General features: G+C 36.3%; 1 protein-coding gene across 2 annotated transcripts in view; it reads right to left on the minus strand.

The window, feature by feature from the left end:
• The window catches only part of LOC123566451 (probable ATP-dependent RNA helicase DHX34), an 83,646-nt gene that overhangs the window by 4,632 nt on the left and 56,816 nt on the right, over positions 1-22,198 (minus strand). For both annotated transcript variants that reach the window (XR_008372041.1, XM_045360562.2), the window contains exons 16-22: positions 19,686-19,796; positions 18,161-18,316; positions 10,347-10,436; positions 9,682-9,828; positions 7,628-7,776; positions 6,444-6,554; positions 5,556-5,677 (exon numbers count right to left, since the gene is read on the minus strand). Coding sequence is in view for 1 of the 2 variants with exons in the window: in XM_045360562.2 (XP_045216497.2) it covers positions 5,556-5,677; positions 6,444-6,554; positions 7,628-7,776; positions 9,682-9,828; positions 10,347-10,436; positions 18,161-18,316; positions 19,686-19,796 (886 nt within the window). In the remaining variant the exon portion in view is untranslated. The remainder of the gene's footprint in view (positions 1-5,555; positions 5,678-6,443; positions 6,555-7,627; positions 7,777-9,681; positions 9,829-10,346; positions 10,437-18,160; positions 18,317-19,685; positions 19,797-22,198) is intronic.

The following is a 22,198-nucleotide window of genomic DNA, read 5'->3' on the forward strand; positions in this document are numbered from 1 at the left end:
TAGTTTTTTGACCCCACATGACCCAGTTACGAACCTGACCTAGATATCATCAAGCTGAACATTCTCACCAATTTTCATGAAGATCCATTGAGAAATATGGCCTCTAGAGAGGTCACAAGGTTTTTTCTATTTTTAGACCTACTGACCTAGTTTTTTGATCCACGTGACCCAGTTTTTTGAATCTGACTTAGATACATCAAGATGAACATTCTGACCAATACTCATGAAGATCTCATGAAAAATATGGCCTCTAGAGAGGTCACAAGGTTTTTCTATTTTTAGATGTACTGACCTAGTTTTTTAAACCCCCCGTGACCCAGTTTCGAACTTGACCTAGATATCTTCAAGGTAAACATTCTGACCAATTTTTTATGAAATCCATTGAAAAATATCGCCTCTAGAGAGGTCACAAGGTTTTTCCTATTTTTAGACCTACGACCTAGTTTTTTGACCGCACATGGACCCAGTTTTTGAACTTGACCTAGATATCACAAGGTGAACATTCTGACCAATTTTTATGAAGATCCATTGTGAAATATGGCCACTAGAGAGGTCACAAGGTTTTCTATTTTAGATCTACTGACCTAGTTTTTGACCCCACATGACCCAGTTTCGAACCTGACCTAGATATCAATCAAGGTGAACATTCTGACCAATATTCATGAAGATCTCAATAAAAATATGGCCCTAGAGAGGTCACAGGTTTTTCATTTTTTAGATCTACTGACCTAGTTTTTAACCCCACGTGACCCAGTTTCGAACTTGACCTAGATATCATCAAGATGAACATTCTGACCAACTTTCATAAAGATCCCATGAAAAATGTGACCTCTAGAGTGGTCACAAGCAAAAGTTTACGGACGCACGGACGGACGACGGACACCGCGCGATCACAAAAGCTCACCTTGTCACTTTGTGACAGGTGAGCTAAAAAGCAGACTTGACCATCATGATTTATCCGCAAAATTATAACCTCCATCAATTATATATAACAATGCACTGACATACTAACTATACAAACAAGAGGACCATGATGGTCCTGAATCGCTCACCTCTTCCCACATGACCCAGTTTTAAGTATGACAAACGTTTTTTTTTCTATTTTTTAGACCTACTGACCTAGTTTTTGACAGCACGTGACCCAGTTTCGAACTTGACCTAGATATCATCAAAATGAACATTCAGACCAACTTTTATACAGATCCCATGAAAAATATGGCCTTTAGAGAGGTCACAAGGGTTTTTTTATTATTTGACCTACGACCTAGTTTTTGATGGCACGTGACCGAGTTTCGAATCTGACCAATATCATCAAGGTGAATGTTCTGACCAATTTTCATGAAGATCTTTTGAAAATATGGCCTCTAGAGAGGTCACAAGGTTTTCTATTTTTAGACCTACTGACCTAGTTTTTGAAGGCACGTGACCCAGTTTCGAACTTGACCAGATATCATCAAGATGAACATTCTGACCAAATTTCATAAAGATTCCCATGAAAAATGTGACCTCTAGAGTGGTCACAAGGTTTTTCTATTTTAGACCTACTGACCTAAATTTTTTGACCGCACGTAACCCAGTTTCGAACTTGACCTAGAAATCATCAAGATGAACATTCTGACCACTTTCATGAAGATCCCATGAAAAATGTGACCTCTAGAGTGGTCACAAGGTTTTTCTATTTTTAGACCTACTGACCTAGTTTTTGAAGGCACGTGACCCAGTTTCGAACTTGACCTAGATATCATCAAGATGAACATTCTGACCAACTTTCAAAGAAGATCCCATGAAAAATGTGACCTCTAGAGTGGTCACAAGGTTTTTCTATTTTTAGACCTACTGACCCCAGCTTTGAAGGCACGTGACCCAGTTTCGGGAAATTGACCTAGATATCATCAAAAATGAACATTCTGACCAACTTTCATAAAGATCCCATGAAAAATGTGACCTCTAGAGCGGTCACAAGGTTTTTCTATTTTTGAACCTACTGACCTAGTTTTTGACTGCACTGACCCAGTTTCAAACTTGACCTAGATTTTCATCAAGATGAACATTCTGACCAACTTTCATGAAGATCCCATGAAAAAAAGTGACCTCTAAGCGGTCACAAGGTTTTTCTATTTTTTAGACCTACTGACCCAGTTTTTGACCGCACGTGACCCAGTTTCGAACTTGACCTAGATATCATCAAAATGAACATTCTGACCAACTTTCATAAAGATCCCATGAAAAATGTGACCTCTAGAGAGGTCACAAGGTTTTCTATTTTTAGACCTACTGACCTAGTTTTTGACTGCACGTGACCCTTTCGAACTTGACCTAGATATCATCAAGATGAACATTCTGACCAACTTTCATGAAGATCCCATGAAAAATGTGACCTCTAGAGTGGTCACAAGGTTTTTCCCATTTTTAGACCTACTGACCTAGTTTTGACCGCACATGACCCAGTTTCGAACTTGACCTAGATATCATCAAGATGAACATTCTGACCAACTTTCATGAAGATCCCATGAAAAATGTGACCTCTAGAGTGGTCACAAGGTTTTTCTATTTTAGACCTACTGACCTAGTTTTTGACCGCACTGACCCAGTTTCGAACTTGACCTAGAAATTATCAAGATGAACATTCTGACCAACTTTCATGAAGAATCCCATGAAAAATGTGACCTCTAGAGTGGCACAAGGTTTTTCTATTTTAGACCTACTGACCTAGTTTTTGACCACACGTGACCCAGTTTTTTGAACTTGACCCGATATCATCAAGATGAACATTCTGACCAAATTTCATAAAGATCCCATGAAAATGTGACCTCTAGAGCGGTCACAAGGTTTTTCTATTTTTGAACCTACTGACCTAGTTTTGACCGCACGTTGACCCCGTTTCGAACTTGACCTAGAAAATCACAAGATGAACATTTCTGACCAACTTTCTGAAGATCCCATGAAAAATGTGACCTCTAGAGTGGTCACAAGGTTTTTCTATTTTTAGACCTACTGACCTAGTTTTTGACCGCACGTGACCCAGTTTTTCGAACCTGACCTAGATATCATCAAGATGAACATTCTTTACCAACTTTCATAAAGATCCCATGAAAAAATGGACCTCTAAAGTGGTCACAAGGTTTTTCTATTTTTTAGACCTACTGACCTAGTTTTTGACTGCACGTGACCCAGTTTCGAACTTGACCTAGATATCATCAAGAGAACATTCTGACCAACTTTCATGAAGATCCCATGAAAAATGTGACCTCTAGAGTGGTCACAAGGTTTTTCTATTTTTAGACCCCACTGACCTAGTTTTTTGACCGCACATGACCCAGTTTCGAACTTGACCTAGATATCATCAAGATGAACATTCTGACCAACTTTCATGAAGATCCCATGAAAAATGTGACCTCTAGAGTGTCAACAAGGTTTTTCTAATTTTTAGACCTAAATGACCCTAGTTTTTGACCGCACGTGACCCAGTTTCGAACTTGAACCTAGATATTATCAAGATGAACATCCTGACCCAACTTTCATGAAGATCCCAAAGAAAAATGTGACCTCTAGAGTGGTCACAAGGTTTTTCTATTTTTAGACCTACTGACCTATTTTTGACCACACGTGACCCAGTTTTTGAACTTGACCTCGATATCATCAAGATGAACATTCTGACCAATTTTCAATGAAGATCCCATGAAAAATGTGACCTCTAGAGTGGTCACAAGGTTTTTTCTATTTTTAGACCTACTGACCTAGTTTTTGACTGCACGTGACCCCAGTTTCGAACTTGACCTAGATATCATCAAGATGAACATTCTGACCAACTTTCATGAAGATCCCATGAAAAATGTGACCTCTAGAGTGGTCACAAGGTTTTTTCTATTTTTAGACCTACTGACCTAGTTTTTGACCGCACCCTGACCCAGTTTCGAACTTGACCTAGATATCATCAAGATGAACATTCTGACCAACTTTCATGAAGATCCCATGAAAAATGTGACCTCTAGAGTGGTCACAAGGTTTTCTATTTTTAGACCTACTGACCTAGTTTTTGACCCCACGTGACCCGTTTCGAACTTGACCTAGATATTATCAAGATGAACATTCTGACCAACTTTCATGAAGATCCCCTGAAAATGTGACCTCTAGAGTGGTCACAAGGTTTTTCTATTTTTAGACCTACTGACCTAGTTTATGACCACACGTGACCCAGTTTTTGAACTTGACCTCGATATCATCAAGATGAACATTCTGACCAAATTTCATAAAGATCCCATGAAAAAATGTGACCTCTAGAGCGGTCACAAGGTTTTTTTTTATTTTTGAACCTACTGACCTAGTTTTTGACCGCACGTGAAACCCCGTTCGAACTTGACCTAGATATCATCAAGATGAACATTTTGACCAACTTTTATGAAGGGTCCCATGAAAAATGTGACCTCTAGAGTGGTCACAAGGTTTTTCTATTTTTAGAAACCCACTGACCTAGTTTTTGACCCACGTGACCCCGTTTCGAACCTGACCTAGATATCATCAAGATGAACATTCTGACCAACTTTCATAAAGATCCCATGAAAAATGTGACCTCTAAAGTGGTCACAAGGTTTTTTTCTATTTTTAGACCTACGGGCCTAGTTTTGACTGCACGTGACCCAGTTTCGAACTTGACCTAGATATCATCAAGATGAACATTCTGACCAACTTTCAGGGAAAATCCCATGAAAAATGTGACCTCTAGAGTGGTCACAAGGTTTTTTCTATTTTTAGACCTACGACCTAGTTTTTGACCGCACATGGACCCAGTTTCGAACTTGACCTAGATATCATCAAGATGAACATTCTGACCAACTTTCATGAAGAACCCATGAAAAATGTGACCCTAGAGTGGTCACAAGGGTTTTTCTATTTTTAGACCTACTGACCTAGTTTTTGACCGCACGTGACCCAGTTTCGAACTTGACCAGATATTATCAAGATGAACATTCTGACCAACTTTCATGAAGATCCCATGAAAATGTGACCTCTAAGTGGGTCACAAGGTTTTTTTTTTTTAGGACCTACTGACCTAGTTTTTGACCACACGTTGACCCAGTTTCGAACTTGACCTCGATATCACAAGATGAACATCTGACCAATTTTCCATGAAGGATCCCATGAAAAAATGTGACCTCTAGAGGGTCACAAGGTTTTTTTTATTTTTAGACCTACTGACCTAGTTTTTGACCGCACGTGACCCATTTTAGAACTTGACCTAGATATCATCAAGATGAACATTCTGACCAACTTTCATGAAGATCCCATGAAAAATGTGACCTCTAGAGTGGTCACAAGGTTTTTCTATTTTTAGACCTACTGACCTAGTTTTTGACCGCACATGACCCAGTTTCGAACTTGACCTAGATATCATCAAGATGAACATTCTGACCAATTTTCATAAAGATCCCATGAAAAATGTGACCTCTAGAGTGGTCACAAGCAAAAAGTTTACGGACGGACGGACGACGGACACTGCGCGATCACAAAAGCTCACCTTGTCACTTTGTGACAGGTGAGCTAAAAACAATGTTTACCTTCCAGTCTGAGTTTGAGCAGGTTTTGCCAGGTTGCTCTCAGCTGTATCACACTGGACATGACTTGTTCTGCTGATTCCTCGTCAGGAACTGTAATCTCTAACCAACCATCACATATTAGCCTGTAATCAATACAGCATATTTTATGCTCAGACTCTGTCAACATTTACAATGTATTTTAACTTCCACCTAATATGTTTATTAGAATGTTTTCAATTAATGATTCAAATTTTATTTCTATCCTACTCGTCTTTTAGCTCATAATCAAACACTGTGCAGATTCTGTGTATTAGCAGTCGTGGTCACTGTCAACAGAACAAACATATAAACTTAGACACCATTGTAAATATTTCTGTTGGACAGAATCAAACAATGTGCCCGAAAGGGAACTTGGTGGTTGAGTGGTTAACAGCCCTGCCTTTAATCTACAGCTGGTATGATCACCAAGCGTTGTGTTCACCTAAGATACATGTACCTTGTAATTTTGTTTGGGTTTTACTGATTGTGAAGTTATCATTACTGAAGTAACCACCAACAAATCTGTCATCATGTTATTCATGTTCCTTTATGTTGCCAAAAGTAGAAAGTGTCTATGTGCAAAGAATGAAATTTAGGCAATCTTTTTTTCAACTTTATTTGGTGAAGAAAGACCGAAGGTGCCCTTCTGACCATTATTTCACATAAAAGTAAACACCTGGGTAGATCCAGTAACGTTCTGGAAGCCAGCTGGATGGTTTTCTTGCATTTAACACTAAAACAAGGCTCAAAACCCAAAGCAGTGAGCACATTGAGGCATTTTTAGTTGATTACAATGTTTTTGAAATCAGCATGTTATCCATTGAGCTACACACAAGAATTATTTGTCTGGTACCCTGCATTTTTACATACCGTGTACAATTACTGTTTGTGTCTATGTTATTAGAAAACAGAGTTACAGTCTGAAGTGCTGGTACCCTCATTGTATTGATGAGATATGGCTTGTTTGTCTCCAGAATAGAACTGAAACAGATAGAAATCTCAGCTAAAAAAAAAGAAAAAAAGCTTTAACAATCTGTCCACTGTTCTGTTTTGTATATCCATGTAACAGTCATATAAATCACTTTTTGAAATATTGATTTTCGAAGCTATAGAAATCATATTTATAAATGGATACCAATATATGTCTGTATCTAAAATGCTTACTGAACAATAATGAAAGTAATACCAATAATATTTTGAAGTAAAATGAACTCTATATCAAGATACTCTGGAAAACACAGAATGCAACCAAGCAAAATATACAGACTCAGTTAGACTGAATCTGTCTATCTGTCTATAACAGGAAATGAAACATGCACCCATTAAAATTCCTAGCACTGCTTTTATCTGGCCTCAATTATATAATAACCTTACAATGTCATGATCTCCATGATCCCAAAAGACAAGAAAATTAAACAATATCAACTCCAAATACAAGGAGACAAAAGGCACCTAAAGACTGCTGATGTGATAGTTAGTAAAATCTATAAATAATTCTTTCTAAAGACTGAACTCAGAATGCTATGAACATAGAAACATTATCACAATGAACAAATAAAATTCTGATTTATTTTACACAGAAAAACTTTAGAGTTCACAAATTCTGCCAGTGAAATGAGACGATTTACAGCAAGATTAAGCCTGAAACACATTTGTCTACTTGGTTGATATGCTGGCAAAGACTACTTACTTCTAGAAAATGTAAGTCAAGTTACAACATTAAGTTATCATACCTAGATCATACACTTTTCCTATATGAATCAAAAGCTGGGTGGAGGAGAGGGGAGATATATCCACTCCATAGAAAATTCCCCTCTCTATGGCCTTCAGCTCTACTTAAAGAAGCAGGCCTGGGAGTCTGTTAAAAAAATCAGAAACTGAAAACCTTTCTTAAGCCTGAAATGACCTTTTTCCATAGAGCCACATAAGGAAATTTTCTGGCAGCCAAAAGCCTGAAATCAGGACCAGTGCTGAAATATCCCAGGCCTGACTGGAGGTACCCAAACCTTTGAGTGGAAAGAGGCCTCAGTATTATGATTACAAGTAATACTTACACAAATGTAAGAAGTTCATGTTTATTGCTGAGAAGCCCTTTAAGATCTGCTGGGTTATGTTTGCCAGGCTCGGAGTCTTGCTTGGGATGAAGTAATTCAGGTTTGTAGGAAAATACACCGGTTGGATGTAGTAATACAAATGGTTTACTCTGGAATAAAATAATATACAACAAGAGGGTCATGATGACCCTGGATCGCTCACCAGAGTAATATGAGCTAAATGTTTCAAATGTCAAACTGATGATTTTTAGAAATTTTTTGGAAGATTTTCCTATGTACAATCAAGTAACCCCTGGGGCGCGGCCAATTTTACCCCGAGGGTCATGATTTGAACAAAGTTTGTAGCAGTCTACTAGGCAATGTTACATATCAAATATCTAACATCTAGGCCTTCTGGTTTATTTTTAGCAAATTTATGAAGATTTCCCTTAGTACAATCAAGTAACCCCTGGGGCTTGGTCAATTTGACCCTGGGGGTCAAGATTTGAACAACTTTTGTAGAGGTCCCCTAGGCAATGCTTCATGTCAAATATCTAAGCTCTAGGCCTTCTGGGTTTTTTTTAGAAAATTTTGAAGATTTTTCTATGTACAATCAAGTAACCCCATGGGGCGGGGTCAATTTGACCCTGGGGGTCATGATTTGAACAAATTTTGTAGAAGTCTACTAGGAAATGCCACATGTCAAATATCTAAGATCTAGGCCTTCTGGTTTATTTTTAGAAATTTTTTGAAGATTTTCCTATGTAAAATCAAGTGACCCCTGGGGCGGGGTAAATTTTGACCCCGGGGTTCATGATTTGAACAAATTTTGTAGAGGTCCACTAGGCAATGCTACATGTCAAATATCTAAGCTCTAGGCCCTCTGGTTTTTTTTAAGAAAATTTTGAAGATTTACCTATGTTTAAATCAAGTGACCTCTGGGGCGGGGTCAATTTTGACCCCGGGGGTCATGATATGAACAAATTTTGTAGAGGTCCACTAGGCAATGCTACATGTGAAATATCTAAGCTCTAGGCCTTCTGGTTTATTTTGAGAAAATTTTTGAAGATTTTCCTATGTAAAATCAAGTGACCCCTGGGGCGGGGTCAATTTTGACCCCGGAGTCATGATTTGAACAACTTTAGTAGAGGTCCATTAGACAATGCTACATGTGAAATATCTAAGCTCTAGGGCTCCTGGTTTTTGAGAAGAAGATTTTTTAAGATTTTCCTATGTAAAATCAAGTGACCTCTGGGGCGGGGTCAATTTTGACCCCGGGGTCATGATTTGAACAAACTTGGTAGGGGTCCACTAGGCAATGCTTCACACAAAATATCTAAGCTCTAGCGCTTCTGGTTTTTGAGAAGAAGATTTTTAAAGTTTTTCCTTTCAGTTGCCATGGCAACCAGAGTTCTGCATGGAATTCAATTCTTTGAACAATTTTTGTAGAACTTCACCCAAGGAACATTCCTGTGAAGTTTGGATGAAATTGGCCAACTGGTTTATGAGGAGATGTCATTTAAAGTAAAAAGTTTACGGACGGACGACGGACGCCAGACGGTGACCCATCCTAATAGCTCACCCTGAGCCTTTGGCTCTGGTGAGCTAAAAATGTTTGGTAACTCTCTGCACTATAAAAACACATTAGTTAAATTAGTATTTCAAAGGATAATCTCTGATATAAAATTGTTATCTTAATTAATAGGATATAACCTTTCCGATGATTTTGTTTGTAATTAAATAAACTACTTCCTGTAAATTTAAAGTACATCATTCTTTGCAGAACAAGAAACAATGTATGGTTATAACTGGCAACTTATCATTTCACAAAAATAAAGTTAAAAGGAGATTTTTACTGTGTTGCAATGGATCAATTGTCAGTGTAAAACTGAAAAAACTAATGCCATCACTGAAGGGGATCAATACTTTAAGATACTGCTCTGATACAAGGAAGGTTTAGGATCTGGTATTTCATCTTCAAAAACTGAACCACTTTAATCAACATTTTTACAATAATAGCTGGTTCACAACTGTACATTATAAGAGACTGGTTAACTTTCATTCTGATAAATTACCTTGGTATGGAAGGCTTGCTCAGAATTAGCCTTGAATGTGTTACAGTCGTCTGCTATAGCAGCTTGTGGATAAAGGCCGCTACATAAAATGATCTTCAACAGGTTGATATCCCTCAATGTGAAACTTCGACTTTCATTTGATGTTTCCTGTGAAAAATTAATAAAAGCTACAGTCAAACTTTATTCCCTTGAACTCAACGGGACTGGCAAAATTTGTTTGAGTAACCACTAATTCGAGCCATCAAACATTATACAGAGATTTTGCTGGAACTTGACAATGAGTTTGAATGAAGGTCAATGTTTGAACTGAACAAAGCTTGACTATATGTGAAGGAACATCCATTTGAAAGGACACATGTGATGGGCACATACAAAACAATTACACTTCCCAGGATGCTTGTCTTCAGCAGTTCAGACATTTCATTTAGTAAAACTGGCAATACTGAGGACTATCTAGAAACTTTTGATATCTGAAAGGACAATTATATTGTAAAACAAAATAATTAAAAATTTTCACACTCAATCTGACATTATGCTCTATTTTTGCGATTCCTATCAAGATACTAGTTTTCTGTTTTCCAGTAATTGTTGCAAAGTATGGTATAGTCTGAATTCTATTTACCTGTAGTTGTTGTAGATAATGAGAAAGTCTGAATTCTATTTACCTGTAGTTGTTGTAGATTATGGGAAAGTCTGAATTCAAGGTCTTTGATATCTGAATCTTTCTCGTCCTCGCCATCACTAATCTGATAATCCTACAAGAGTAAAGAATATTCATGCTACTTATATTTATATCAACAACAAATTCACGTTGTAGTTTTTTTAATTTTTTGATCGTCCGAGTCATCATCCTCTGATGACGATGCGTTTGATTTTGACGCATTTTGTTTTACTGGTGAGAAAACTGAGTCCCTTCTCGTGTCATCAGAAACATGATCATAGTTGGGATCACTGTTAACCCGAATTTTCCGTCTTCTAGTGAAAGCCCTTGCCCATTCATAACTTTGTAATCAATTTTTACTCCTTTTTGCAGACCTGTGGCCATTATGACATGAGCATATTTGAAACCTCAAGACTTTACAGGTTGAAATGAATATTACTATGCCAAAATATAAATATTGCACCACATGTTTTTTCACAAAGTCCAATGAAAAAGTCACACATTCACTTTGGAATAGACCCCAAAAGGGTCTATTTGATTTCTGTAACTATAATTAGAAGTTACTCCATGTGATTAAATGTTCCATAAATTTCTTATAAAAAAATCCAATTTCCTTTGTTCTAGTTCTTTACAACTACTTAAAATGTCAGTGTGACACGCTGAACAACTAAGAACTAAGTGACACTACATTTTGCAGTTCCTATCCAATCAAAAAACAAGTAACAAACCAAAATGTGCATCAATGAAAACTTGGGAGTTAAGTTAATAACTGGTTACCAGCTTGAACAAGGATATGAAGAGCAGACTGGGCTAAAGTTGGGATTGCTTGAATTAAATAATTTAATCAAATTAAAATAAACCAATCATGCAGCTAGTACAGGTGTTTTATGGCAAACAGAACAATGGAGAAGGTCATGTGGTAAACACAACAAACAAGCATTTTGAGAATGTACTCTTACAGAACTGCACTTCCTGTAAATGGCCTTTATGTGATGATTACCAAATTCCTTTTAATAGTCTTGGAATTATGCTCCAGACAAAAAAGCTATGAGTAAATAGAATGAAGAGAAATAATTCAGAAAGCAGTGGAGAGTTATGGGTCCTTTAAGCAACATTTCCTCCTAATGTCCTTTGTCATTGTGTTAAAGTTTGATAATGGAAATTATTTTAGAATTAAAATAATTTAATTTATTTTTTCTCAAATTGTTGCTCGTTAATTACCGTCTGCTAGTTTATTAAATTGTCGTCTGTTTTCGTAGATAAACGTGTCATCGATATTGTTACACTTGGCTGATCTGAACTGGTTCCTATTGACACTGGTACCCAGTCGATATAATATAAATACCAATAATCTCGTGCAGTTCTCTCACATTTTGCTAGCTACACCGTCGGTAACGTCAAAACTATTTACATGTTTTGATTTATCATCGCAATGCCTCGTGGTCAAAGGCGGGAACTGATATTTCGGAGGAATCCTTGCAACAGAAATATTCTGCAGTATGCTCCTCAGGACAATGGCAAGAGGGATGCTAGGTGCAGATGCCCTAGAAGAGAATGTTGTTGACGGTGTTACTAATCTTCTGCCGGTATGTCGAAAAATAATATCACAGATTTAGTAGATTGTTTGTTGTTCAAACATAGATCCTTACGTTTTTTCATAATATTCACGAATAGGGTGTGGCGACGCAAATATATATCTACGCACGCGGCTACAGTCTATCCTTTTGACTCTATTTTGGCATACAATATCAGTAAACTCGGTTCCACGGTTATTCAAATTTTACTGTGTATATAACTTTTGATGACATAAGGCAACATGTACTACACTTAGCTTGCAAAATCAAAGGTGTTTTGTATCCCACAAATGTATAAATTTGATTTAATAGTCGCTATTTTGACAGGCGTCTCTGTTCATAGTCATGATTTCCATGCTTTTTCAGTGTCAATTTAAGGTTATAAGGTAGAACTGGATCAGGTGTCTAACAACAGTTCGTTTTTGTAAACATCATGTTTGTAAAAATTAGATTTAGTTTTTGTATCCTAGCTACGATTTTCATATTTTGATATTTATAAGAAAAACATGAGTTCAAGCTAAAACAAAATATAAAAAAAAAATTAGGTTATTTTGCATGTAGAGAAATATTTGTTTTGAAAACTTGTGGTACGAATGACCTAGTAATTGAACTGTATTTGACATTTCTTTACAAACTTTACGCTCGACAGATGTTTACGTAGCGATTCAGTGTCAGCTTTAATTAAATGTTAAGGTGAGTAGATAAATTAGGTATTGCAACCGAAATGCACAGTCAAAAGTCCGTATTTTGCAAGGGTTTGGTAGTTAATCTGAATAGTTACTAGCGCATTAAATGTACAGAAAAATATTAAGTTTTTTGAGAAATCTACTAATGAATTCATCACTTACGTTTCAGTATACCAGGTATTCTTACAAAATTGAGGAGATATTGCATTACATGTATAACTTCAGAGATCGCGCACTGCGTTAGAAGAACTTATTCATTCACGAGTTATGACGATCAATTTCTTTTACGTCAAAGCACTTCAGCTCCATGGTCTAAGTCAAACAATAATTTATAGGCCATAACATGCTGGTTAAAACCCATTTTAACATCAGTTTTTATGCATATGTATTATGACTGTAATTTCTGTAATCGTACGTGGTTTATTCGCAAATTTGCTTACGATGTAAAGTGTACAAATTTTCAACGCGCATTTAAAGTCTTTAAGTAATCAAAAGTTTTCGTCTCTTTGTTCGAGCTTCCTTTCATAAAGGATCACTTCTCAGATTCTGTCAGTTTAGGAAACATAACAGTTGGAACATCTTATCTCTTACACAAACTGTCTTCTAATTTCATTGAACTGCTATGTTCGCTTTAAGAGTAATAATTAAATACGTTTCACTGAATTCAGAATAATCAATACGCAAATTTAAAATAATATTGAAACTGACCGAGTAGCCGGTCCCACTGCTAAATTCAAGATTTCAGTAAAATGTTTCATTTCACAAAAATATTTCAGGTGAATATAGAGGAATCACCATTATCATACAATGAACGATCTTATTAACGGTTAAAATAAATGGGTTCAATAATTAGGTCACTTCGGATCTCAGTTTACGTCATTCATGCGCAGCAGGTTCAATTTAACCATTATAAATAGTTTACGTTATGTAGCATAGAAGTATGTCAAAACATTAAATTCACAGGCGAACACAAATTAAAACTTATTTGTAGATACACGAGGACGTTGACATATCAATTAAAGTCGCTTTCATTTGTAACTTAACCAGGTACATAACATTTGAATAGTTTGCTAGATTTTAGAATCTGCATAAATCAAAGTTGAACACTAATAAATTGTCACATTTCTAAGATTGTACCGGTTCGTCACGATGACAATTTTTACCGGTCAATCTTTACTCGCCGTTTTTGGTCTGACAAAACTATATCATCTTACAAGAATTAGGATATTTAACAATGTTATGATTTTTACAAAAAAAAATCAGTTGGATTTCAGTTTTTTCTGTTACAAACTAAGATTTATAATTTTGTCTTTTGATAGTACCCGGGTGAATATTCCGATTTTGGTATTTATTTTCACCGTCACTGATGACTTGATTTATGATACAGACTTGGATTTACAGCAAACATAACATTGACGGAATTGTTTCCAATCTTAGCGGGCGGTTGTGGTTTGGGGATCAGACTTATTAAACAACTGCTGAATAATAAGTAATAAATCTAAAAGCTCTTTTGCCTCAATAGGGCATTATAAGTATCTTGTACAAACTATCATGTAGTTGTCAGATTTTATTGCTTTCCTATATACGCTAAAACATGTACCAGGTCGTCAATATGACATTTTTGGTTTAAGTTATTCAGATTCAGATAAGCAGCTCCTGATGTAGATCCATAGAGTTCGAACATTGTTACAATCTTAAATAAAAGTAGCACTTATACCTCGGTTACATACAATACAGCTATTGAATCATTAAAAAAAAAAATCAATAAAAAAAAAAAAAAAAAAAAAAAAAAAATCACTTACCGTTTACCTTAACAATGACCAATATCAACCCATCACATTATTTTCTTATAGTGTATGTTGTTTTGTGAAAGACGAATTTAACTTACATTACAGGCTTAAAATCAATGAAATATGTATCTATCCCCCGTTATTTCAGAATTAAGGAGTAGAAATCGGGTCACATAAATTTTTCTATAGGCGCAGACAAAAGGTCTTCTGTATGTGCATTAATTATCTCAATTAATAGAGAAATGATCGTAAATTCAGGACTTCTACTCGTTAATCTGGAGTAAAATGTCAGTTTTTTCTTTTTTCTGCCGTTTCAGCCAAATCTTTAAAAGGGGAGCTTGTACGGTCTAATTGTTGATGCAAGTTATAACAAAATCATAGCTTTGGAAGTTGTTAGATTAGATTTAGTAATATATGGCCTACCGCAAGTTAGTTTATTCAGGTGGCAAATTCATTATAATTAGGCTCGATATTGATGCTACATTTTGCTTCGGTCAGGTGGAATACAGTATAAGAAAGTAGGACTACAGTTTTTTGGTGATTACATAAAAGATGCGATTTTTTAAAGAAGAGTTTGAAAGGCCGTAGAATTTTGGCGGATAAAAATTTTAAATTTATTGTGGCGGTAAAATTCTGTCGGGCCCTGAGGTGAGCGGATACGGTGTCTGTATGTTTGCATTCAAGTTGCGTTCTTTGGGGTATATATGTTTACCAGTTTGTGTTAACTAGATAGTAAAAGGTTTTGCCCTAGTACTTGGCGATTCCTAGTGTTGCGTGTGTTGCGTTATGTTGCGTTGCTCTCAGTGGTGTCACTTTGCCTTGCCTTGCCTTGCCTTTCATTGACTCGTGTTGCGGTTTCGTCATTCTCGGTGAAACCCGAAATGGGGGGAATGGTAGCTCGACGTTCAATTGAAATTGTTGTGTGTTTGCATTTGAGTGATACCTGTTATAAAGTGCAAAGTGTCTTGTGTTGCTTTGCCTTTGAGTGACACCTGTTACAAAGTACAAAGTGTCTTGCGTTACTTTGCGTTGTTTGAGTGATACCTGTTACAAAGTACAAAGTGTCTTGCATTGCTTTGCCTTGTGGTCCGTTGTGTTATATTGCCTCGCTTTACATTGGCTAGGGTTGTGCATTTGACCGCATCCCGGTGACACCCGGGCTGGGTTGGATTCACAATTCGAAGTTCGATGGATTGCGCAGTTGCGTTGTTTTTGCAAGCCTTGGGTTGGTGCGTCTGTTCTCCTCTCGGTCGACGGATTTTGCTGTTTCTTTTAACAACTCTACACGGTGAGACCCTTGTTGAGTCATGAGCGGCCGAATCACTCCCAATATTGTCAATATACTTTTACTGAATTTAATTAAATTATTACAAAATGTATCATGCGTATGTTTAAACTATCGTTGTAAGTATCAAAGCATATTCTTGATGAATAAAGAGTGTTGTATGAGATAATTGGTTTTTATTTTGAGTAATAAAATAATGGAAATTATTTTAGAATTAAAATAATTTAATTTATTTTTTCTCAAATTGTTGCTCGTTAATTACCGTCTGCTAGTTTATTAAATTGTCGTCTGTTTTCGTAGATAAACGTGTCATCGATATTGTTACACTTGGCTGATCTGAACTGGTTCCTATTGACACTGGTACCCAGTCGATATAATATAAATACCAATAATCTCGTGCAGTTCTCTCACATTTTGCTAGCTACACCGTCGGTAACGTCAAAACTACCCACCCGCCACACCTGTATTTATAGGAAAACTTCGAAACATAGAGCTTTGCATCTTTTAAATTTTGGGCTAGTATTGTAGTTTTAACAACTTGCTAGATACTCTGTCAGTATTTTAAATACACTTTACTGATCTATTTATGTTGATCTACATCATCTGTGGAATGTTTTATGAAATTGGTTCAAAGTTGTAAAGGAAATTTGCATAAAGTCCATCTATTTAACAATAGCTAACGTTGATGTTCTAGTTCAAGTTAATTGTTATTTTCCACCCGGGGCTTGACGACTGAGTTGTTAGGTACTGCCGTCTTTTTACTTACAATTGCAGGGTTAAACCGTGCCAAAGTAAATTGATGAGGGTGATATACCGGAGAGCAATAACACTGCAGGAGATAACACATCCAGCCATCAAAATGTATGACGGGGCTAGATGTCATCTTGTTACGTGACCAAGGACTTCCCAAAAGTGAGATGTTCATACCGTGTTATGAAGAAAAAAACTGAGACATTTTGATGCAGTGTATATAAATTTTGTTATTAAGAAAACGGTTTAGCATGGGCCGTGACTATATTTGTATTATAAAGACTCTCCAGTATAATTTGAAAGATTTTATACTTCTTTAAAAAGGCACGGGATAGTTGATTGATATTAATATACGTATTTCTAATATTAAAATATATAAACTAAATGTACAAGAAGACAATAGTGAAGTAATAAAATTATTAGAATAAGTTTCACTTTTTAAGTTAAATGTGTCGTATTGACATGAAATTCAAGGACAGGAAAATAATTATAGGAAGTATTGACTGTCGTAAATATTATTTTATGTGAACTTAAAAACTTTGTGATCACAGTTGGATATCTCTAAGAAAATTCTGCTATTATTTGTGGTAACAATTATTATGTAGGACACTGGCTTTTTAACTGTGACATTAATTTTGATAGACCTTAATATTAGTTTTTCTTCATCTTGACATAATACTATAAGTAAAAGGTGTTTATTTATAATACTGGCTTGATGGATATTGTCGCTCATAATATGTTGGCGGTAAAATTCTGTCGGCCGTGAGGTGAGCGGATACGGTGTCTTATGTTTGCATTCAAGTTGCGTACTTTGGGGTATCATGTTTACCAGTTTGTGTTAACTGGATAGTAAAAGGTTTTGCCCTAGTACTTGGCGATTCCTAGTGTTGCGTGTGTTGCGTATGTTGCGTTGCTCTCAGTGGTGTCACTTTGCCTTGCCTTTCCTTGCCTTTCATTGACTCGTGTTGCGGTTTCGCTCATTCTCGGTGAAACCCGAAATGGGTGGAATGGTAGCTCGACGTTCAATTGAAATTGTTGTGTGTTTGCATTTGAGTGATACCTGTTATAAAGTGCAAAGTGTCTTGTGTTGCTTTGCCTTTGAGTGACACCTGTTACAAAGTACAAAGTGTCTTGCGTTACTTTGCGTTGTTTTTAGTGATACCTGTTACAAAGTACAAAGTGTCTTGCATTGCTTTGCCTTGTGGTCCGTTGTGTTATATTGCCTCGCTTTACATTGGCTAGGGTTGTGCATTTTGATTGATCCCGGTGACACCCGGGCTGGGTTGGATTCACAATTCGAAGTTCGATGGATTGCGCAGTTGCGTTGTTTTTGCAAGCCTTGGGTTGGTGCGTCTGTTCTCCTCTCGGTCGACGGATTTTGCTGTGCTTTTAATGACTCTACACGGTGAGACCCTTGTTGAGTCATGAGCGGCCGATCAACTCCCAATATTGTCAATATACTTTTACTGAATTTAATTAAATTATTACAAAATGTATCATGCGTATGTTTAACTATCGTTGTAAGTATCAAAGCATATTCTTGATGAATAAAGAGTGTTGTATGAGATAATTGGTTTTTATTTTGAGTAATAAAATAAAATCCCTATATAAAATCAATACTTTTCAAGTTATGCTCCGGATATAAGTTTTACTGACAGATGCATGGATGGATGCAATTACCATATTCCCTCTTCCCCTTTGCCGAGGCTATAATAAATGTCTTTAATATATACCTCATCATCCATTTTGAGGACCTTCCGCTTCTTTGATTCTTTTCTCTGTTCTCTCCTCAACTCCCCGAGACGTTTTCTCTCACCGTGCTTTTGTCGCCTCTCGGCACTGCTTAAATACTGCTGCTGATCCTCTACTTTCTCTAGTAAACCATGATCCTGTAAACATGTAATATTCAACTTACGGACAGGTCCTCTACTTCTCAAATAACCCATGATTTGGTAAACATGCAATATTTAACTTTAGGACTAGTCCTGTGACTTCACAAGTAACCCATTATACTGTATACATATAATATTTTACATTTAAGACTGGTCCACTACTTTCTCACTTAATCTATGAACCTGTAAATATTTAACTTGAACTGTTCCGTTACTTTGTAAGTAACTAATGATCCCATAAACATGCAGCATAAAGCTTTAGGACTTATCCCCTACATTCTCAAGTAACCCGTGCTCCTGTAAACATGAGAAATTTTACTTTTGGAGACAAAGGATTTTATCGAAGTTTCCATTTCTCAATGTCAAATGTTTATACCATCAGACAGTAACCATACATAATGCAAACTTTATTTATAAAACAGCATTTAATTTCCCACTGAACAATACTGTCATAGTAGATGGTCCCATTTCTTAGTTCAAAAAACCTGATTGCTCAAACTTGTTTATTTTGTGTAAAATCAGCAGCTTACCTGTTTGTTATGAAAGTCAAACTGGAAATCTGCATCAAAATAAAGACAAGAGCACCGCCTTGCAGGTGCAGATGCTCATCTGATTTTTTTACCTCTGTATAATAGAAAAACTGTCCTACCCATGATTTTTTAAGTCCAAAAGGAGCCATAATTCTTGCAAAAAGCAAGGTAGTGTTACAGTACTTGCTGTACAGAGTCAGCTTTTAATGGCAAATAACTGTTCCAAGTTTAAAAACAATAACTTTGACCGTTAAGGAGAAAAGTTGACCTAAACCCGAAACTTAACCAAGAAATCTAATATTTTCTAAGTCCAAAAGGGGCCATAATTCTTGCAAAAAGCAGGATGGAGTTATGTTTCTTGCTGTACAGAGTCAAGTCAGCTATTAATGGTGAACAAGTGTTGCAAGTTTTAAAGCAATAGCTTTGACAGTTTAGAAGAAAAGCTGACCTAAACACAAAACGTAACCAAGAAATCTGATATTTTCTAAGTCCAAAAGGGGTCATTATTCTTGCAAAAAGCAGGATGGAGTTATGATTCTTGCTGTACAGAGTAGAGTCAGCTATTGACGGTGAACAAGTGTTGCAAGTTTTAAAGCACTAGCTCTGATCAATTAGGAGAGAAGCTGACCTAAACATAAAACTTAAACAGGCATCGCCGATGCCGATAAAGTGATGACAATAACTCATCATTTTTTTTCCTCAAAAATTCAGATGAGCTAAAAATGAGTGGACTAAATAGACTGACACCATAGTAATACTTTGAATGCTCTAGGACTTTTCTGCAAAAAACCCAATTCGTTCTTGTTGCAGATTTACAACTTAAAATAAGGCCCTACCTGCAGTAATTCCTTGAACTGCCTCTTCAGTTTTGTCATTTCATAGAACCTCTGTTCCTCCAAGCCTCGCCTTTTACACCATTTCTTTGTACCTCGACCTTCCGCTTTTACCTTTTATAATCACATAATAAAAGGGTTTTAAACTATAAATTGTTAGTTGTGTGATGCTTTTTTCTTTGATGAAAACAATACTTTCTTTTTCAAGCCTAAATAGCAAGCAATTAGTCTGTCCGCTTAGCTCAATAGGGAGAGCGCAGATCCACAGATCATGGGGTCGTCAGTATGATCCTTGGGCAAGTCCGTATTTTCTCCGTGATGATTTGATAAATGACACTGTGTCTGAAATCATTCATCCTCCAACTCTGATTCATGTGGGTAAGTTGCCAGTTACTTGCAGAGAACAGATTTATAGTGGTACAGAATCCAGGAAAACTAATAAGGTTAACTGCCCACTGTTACATCATTGAAATACTGTTGAACAAGAGCACCGTCTTGCGGGTGCTGACGCTCATCTGATATTTTTGCATAATAGAAAAACTGTCCTACCCATGATTTTTTAAGTCCAAAAGGAGCCATAATTCTTGCAAAAAGCAAGGTAGTGTTACAGTACTTGCTGTACAGAGTCAGCTTTTAATGGCAAATAACTGCTCCAAGTTTAAAAACAATAACTTTGACTGTTAAGGAGAAAAGTTGACCTAAACGCAAAACTTAACCAAGAAATCTAATATTTTCTAAGTCCAAAAGGGGCCATAATTCTTGCAAAAAGCAGGATGGAGTTACGTATCTTGATGTACAGAGTCAGCTTATGATGGTGAACAACTGTTGCAAGTTTCAAAGCAATAGCTTTGATAGTTTAGGAGAAAAGTTTACCTAAACATAAAACTTAACCAATAAATCTGATATTTTCTAAGTCCAAAAGGGGCCATAATTCTTGCAAGCAAATAAAAAGTCGAACCTGTGTTCCTTAAATAGACCAGGGTTAATGCTTTTGAATTTTACATTTAGATATAGGGGTCACGGGCTTCGTTTTCATGGTAACATCAATTTAATTCAAGAAACCACAATTTTCTAGCTTAGTTTTAGTATAGAAGTAACAAATTATCAACGGAAACTGAAAATTAGGTATTACAAATCAAATTGCCCTATTTTTATTTGAAAATGGCCGTAATAAGTAACCTTTCATCCAACTATATTCCCAATAACATCAGTTACCATCATCCATTTTCTTACATTGCGCATAACATTTCAATATAACTACATAAAAGAAGCAAAATATTGATCATTATTCAGAGCGAAAGACTCATAAATAATATTTCAGCAAATAATGGATGTTTAAAGAAAATTTACAGAATTACGTACTTTCAAAAAAAAAAGCTATTGATTTTGTGCAGTAACTGACACATAACCTCATGACGTCAATGACATCATTTTAAGGCAACAATGTTTTGAAGCGTTTCTGCAGCAATTTATTCATTATTTCTGCATAATTAAACCATGAAGCATCAGATCAGAGACAGGTTCATGATTATTTCTCAGAAGAATGGATATACAAACACATTTAGATTGTTGTAAACGTCGTCGTAAATCGTCACGTTAGCTTCCGGTTGGGCATGCGCACATACAAATATCAAGGTAACCTACTTCCTTAAAGTAAAGTAATTCTGAAAGAAAATACCAAAACATTTTTTTTAATTGTGTCTATAGGACACATGAGCTTATATAAAATATTTTACAGACTGGAGTAGAAAATATCAATTTTTAATTTTTGACCTTCTTGACCTTTGCACTAGGGGTCTGGGTTTTGCACATGACACGTCTCATTTTGGGAACATTTGTGTCAAGTTCTTTTAAACTTCTTTCATTGATGACAATGTTATGGACCAGAAAGGAAAAGAAATCCTATTGACCTTTGACCTCTAACCATGACCTTGACCTTTGAGTTAGGGATATGGGGTGGCAGAAGACATGTTGCCTCATTATAGAAAACATTTGTGCTAAGTAATATTAAAATTCCTTTGTATATGACAGTGTGATTGATCATACATAAAAAAAACCTTCTGACCTTTGACCTCCAAGCGTGACCTTGACCTTAAAGTTATTGGTCTTAATGATCTTGATGTGCCAAGTAATATTAAAATCCCTATAAGGATTGTTGAGTTACAGACCTGACAGGATAAAAGTCCTGTTGGCCTTTTACTTCCAAGTGTTACCTTGACCTTTCAGCTAAGGGTCCGGGTTTTGCGCATGACATGTTATCTCATCCTGGGGAATATTTGTGTCAACTGATATCTAAATCCTGTTTTGTGTGACAAAGTTATGGACTGGACAGGAAAAAAAACACTATTGACCTTTGATCTCAAAGTGTTACCTTGACCTTTAAACTAGAGTTCTGGGTGTTGGGCAAGACACATCATCTGATTATGGGGAACATTTATGCCGAGTAATATTTTAATCCCTTGATGGATGACAGAGTTCTGGACTGGACACAAAACTGACCTTGTTCATGCCATGCT

This window comes from Mercenaria mercenaria, chromosome 8 (assembly GCF_021730395.1).
Source record: "Mercenaria mercenaria strain notata chromosome 8, MADL_Memer_1, whole genome shotgun sequence".
In the NCBI taxonomy this organism is placed as follows: domain Eukaryota; kingdom Metazoa; phylum Mollusca; class Bivalvia; order Venerida; family Veneridae; genus Mercenaria; species Mercenaria mercenaria.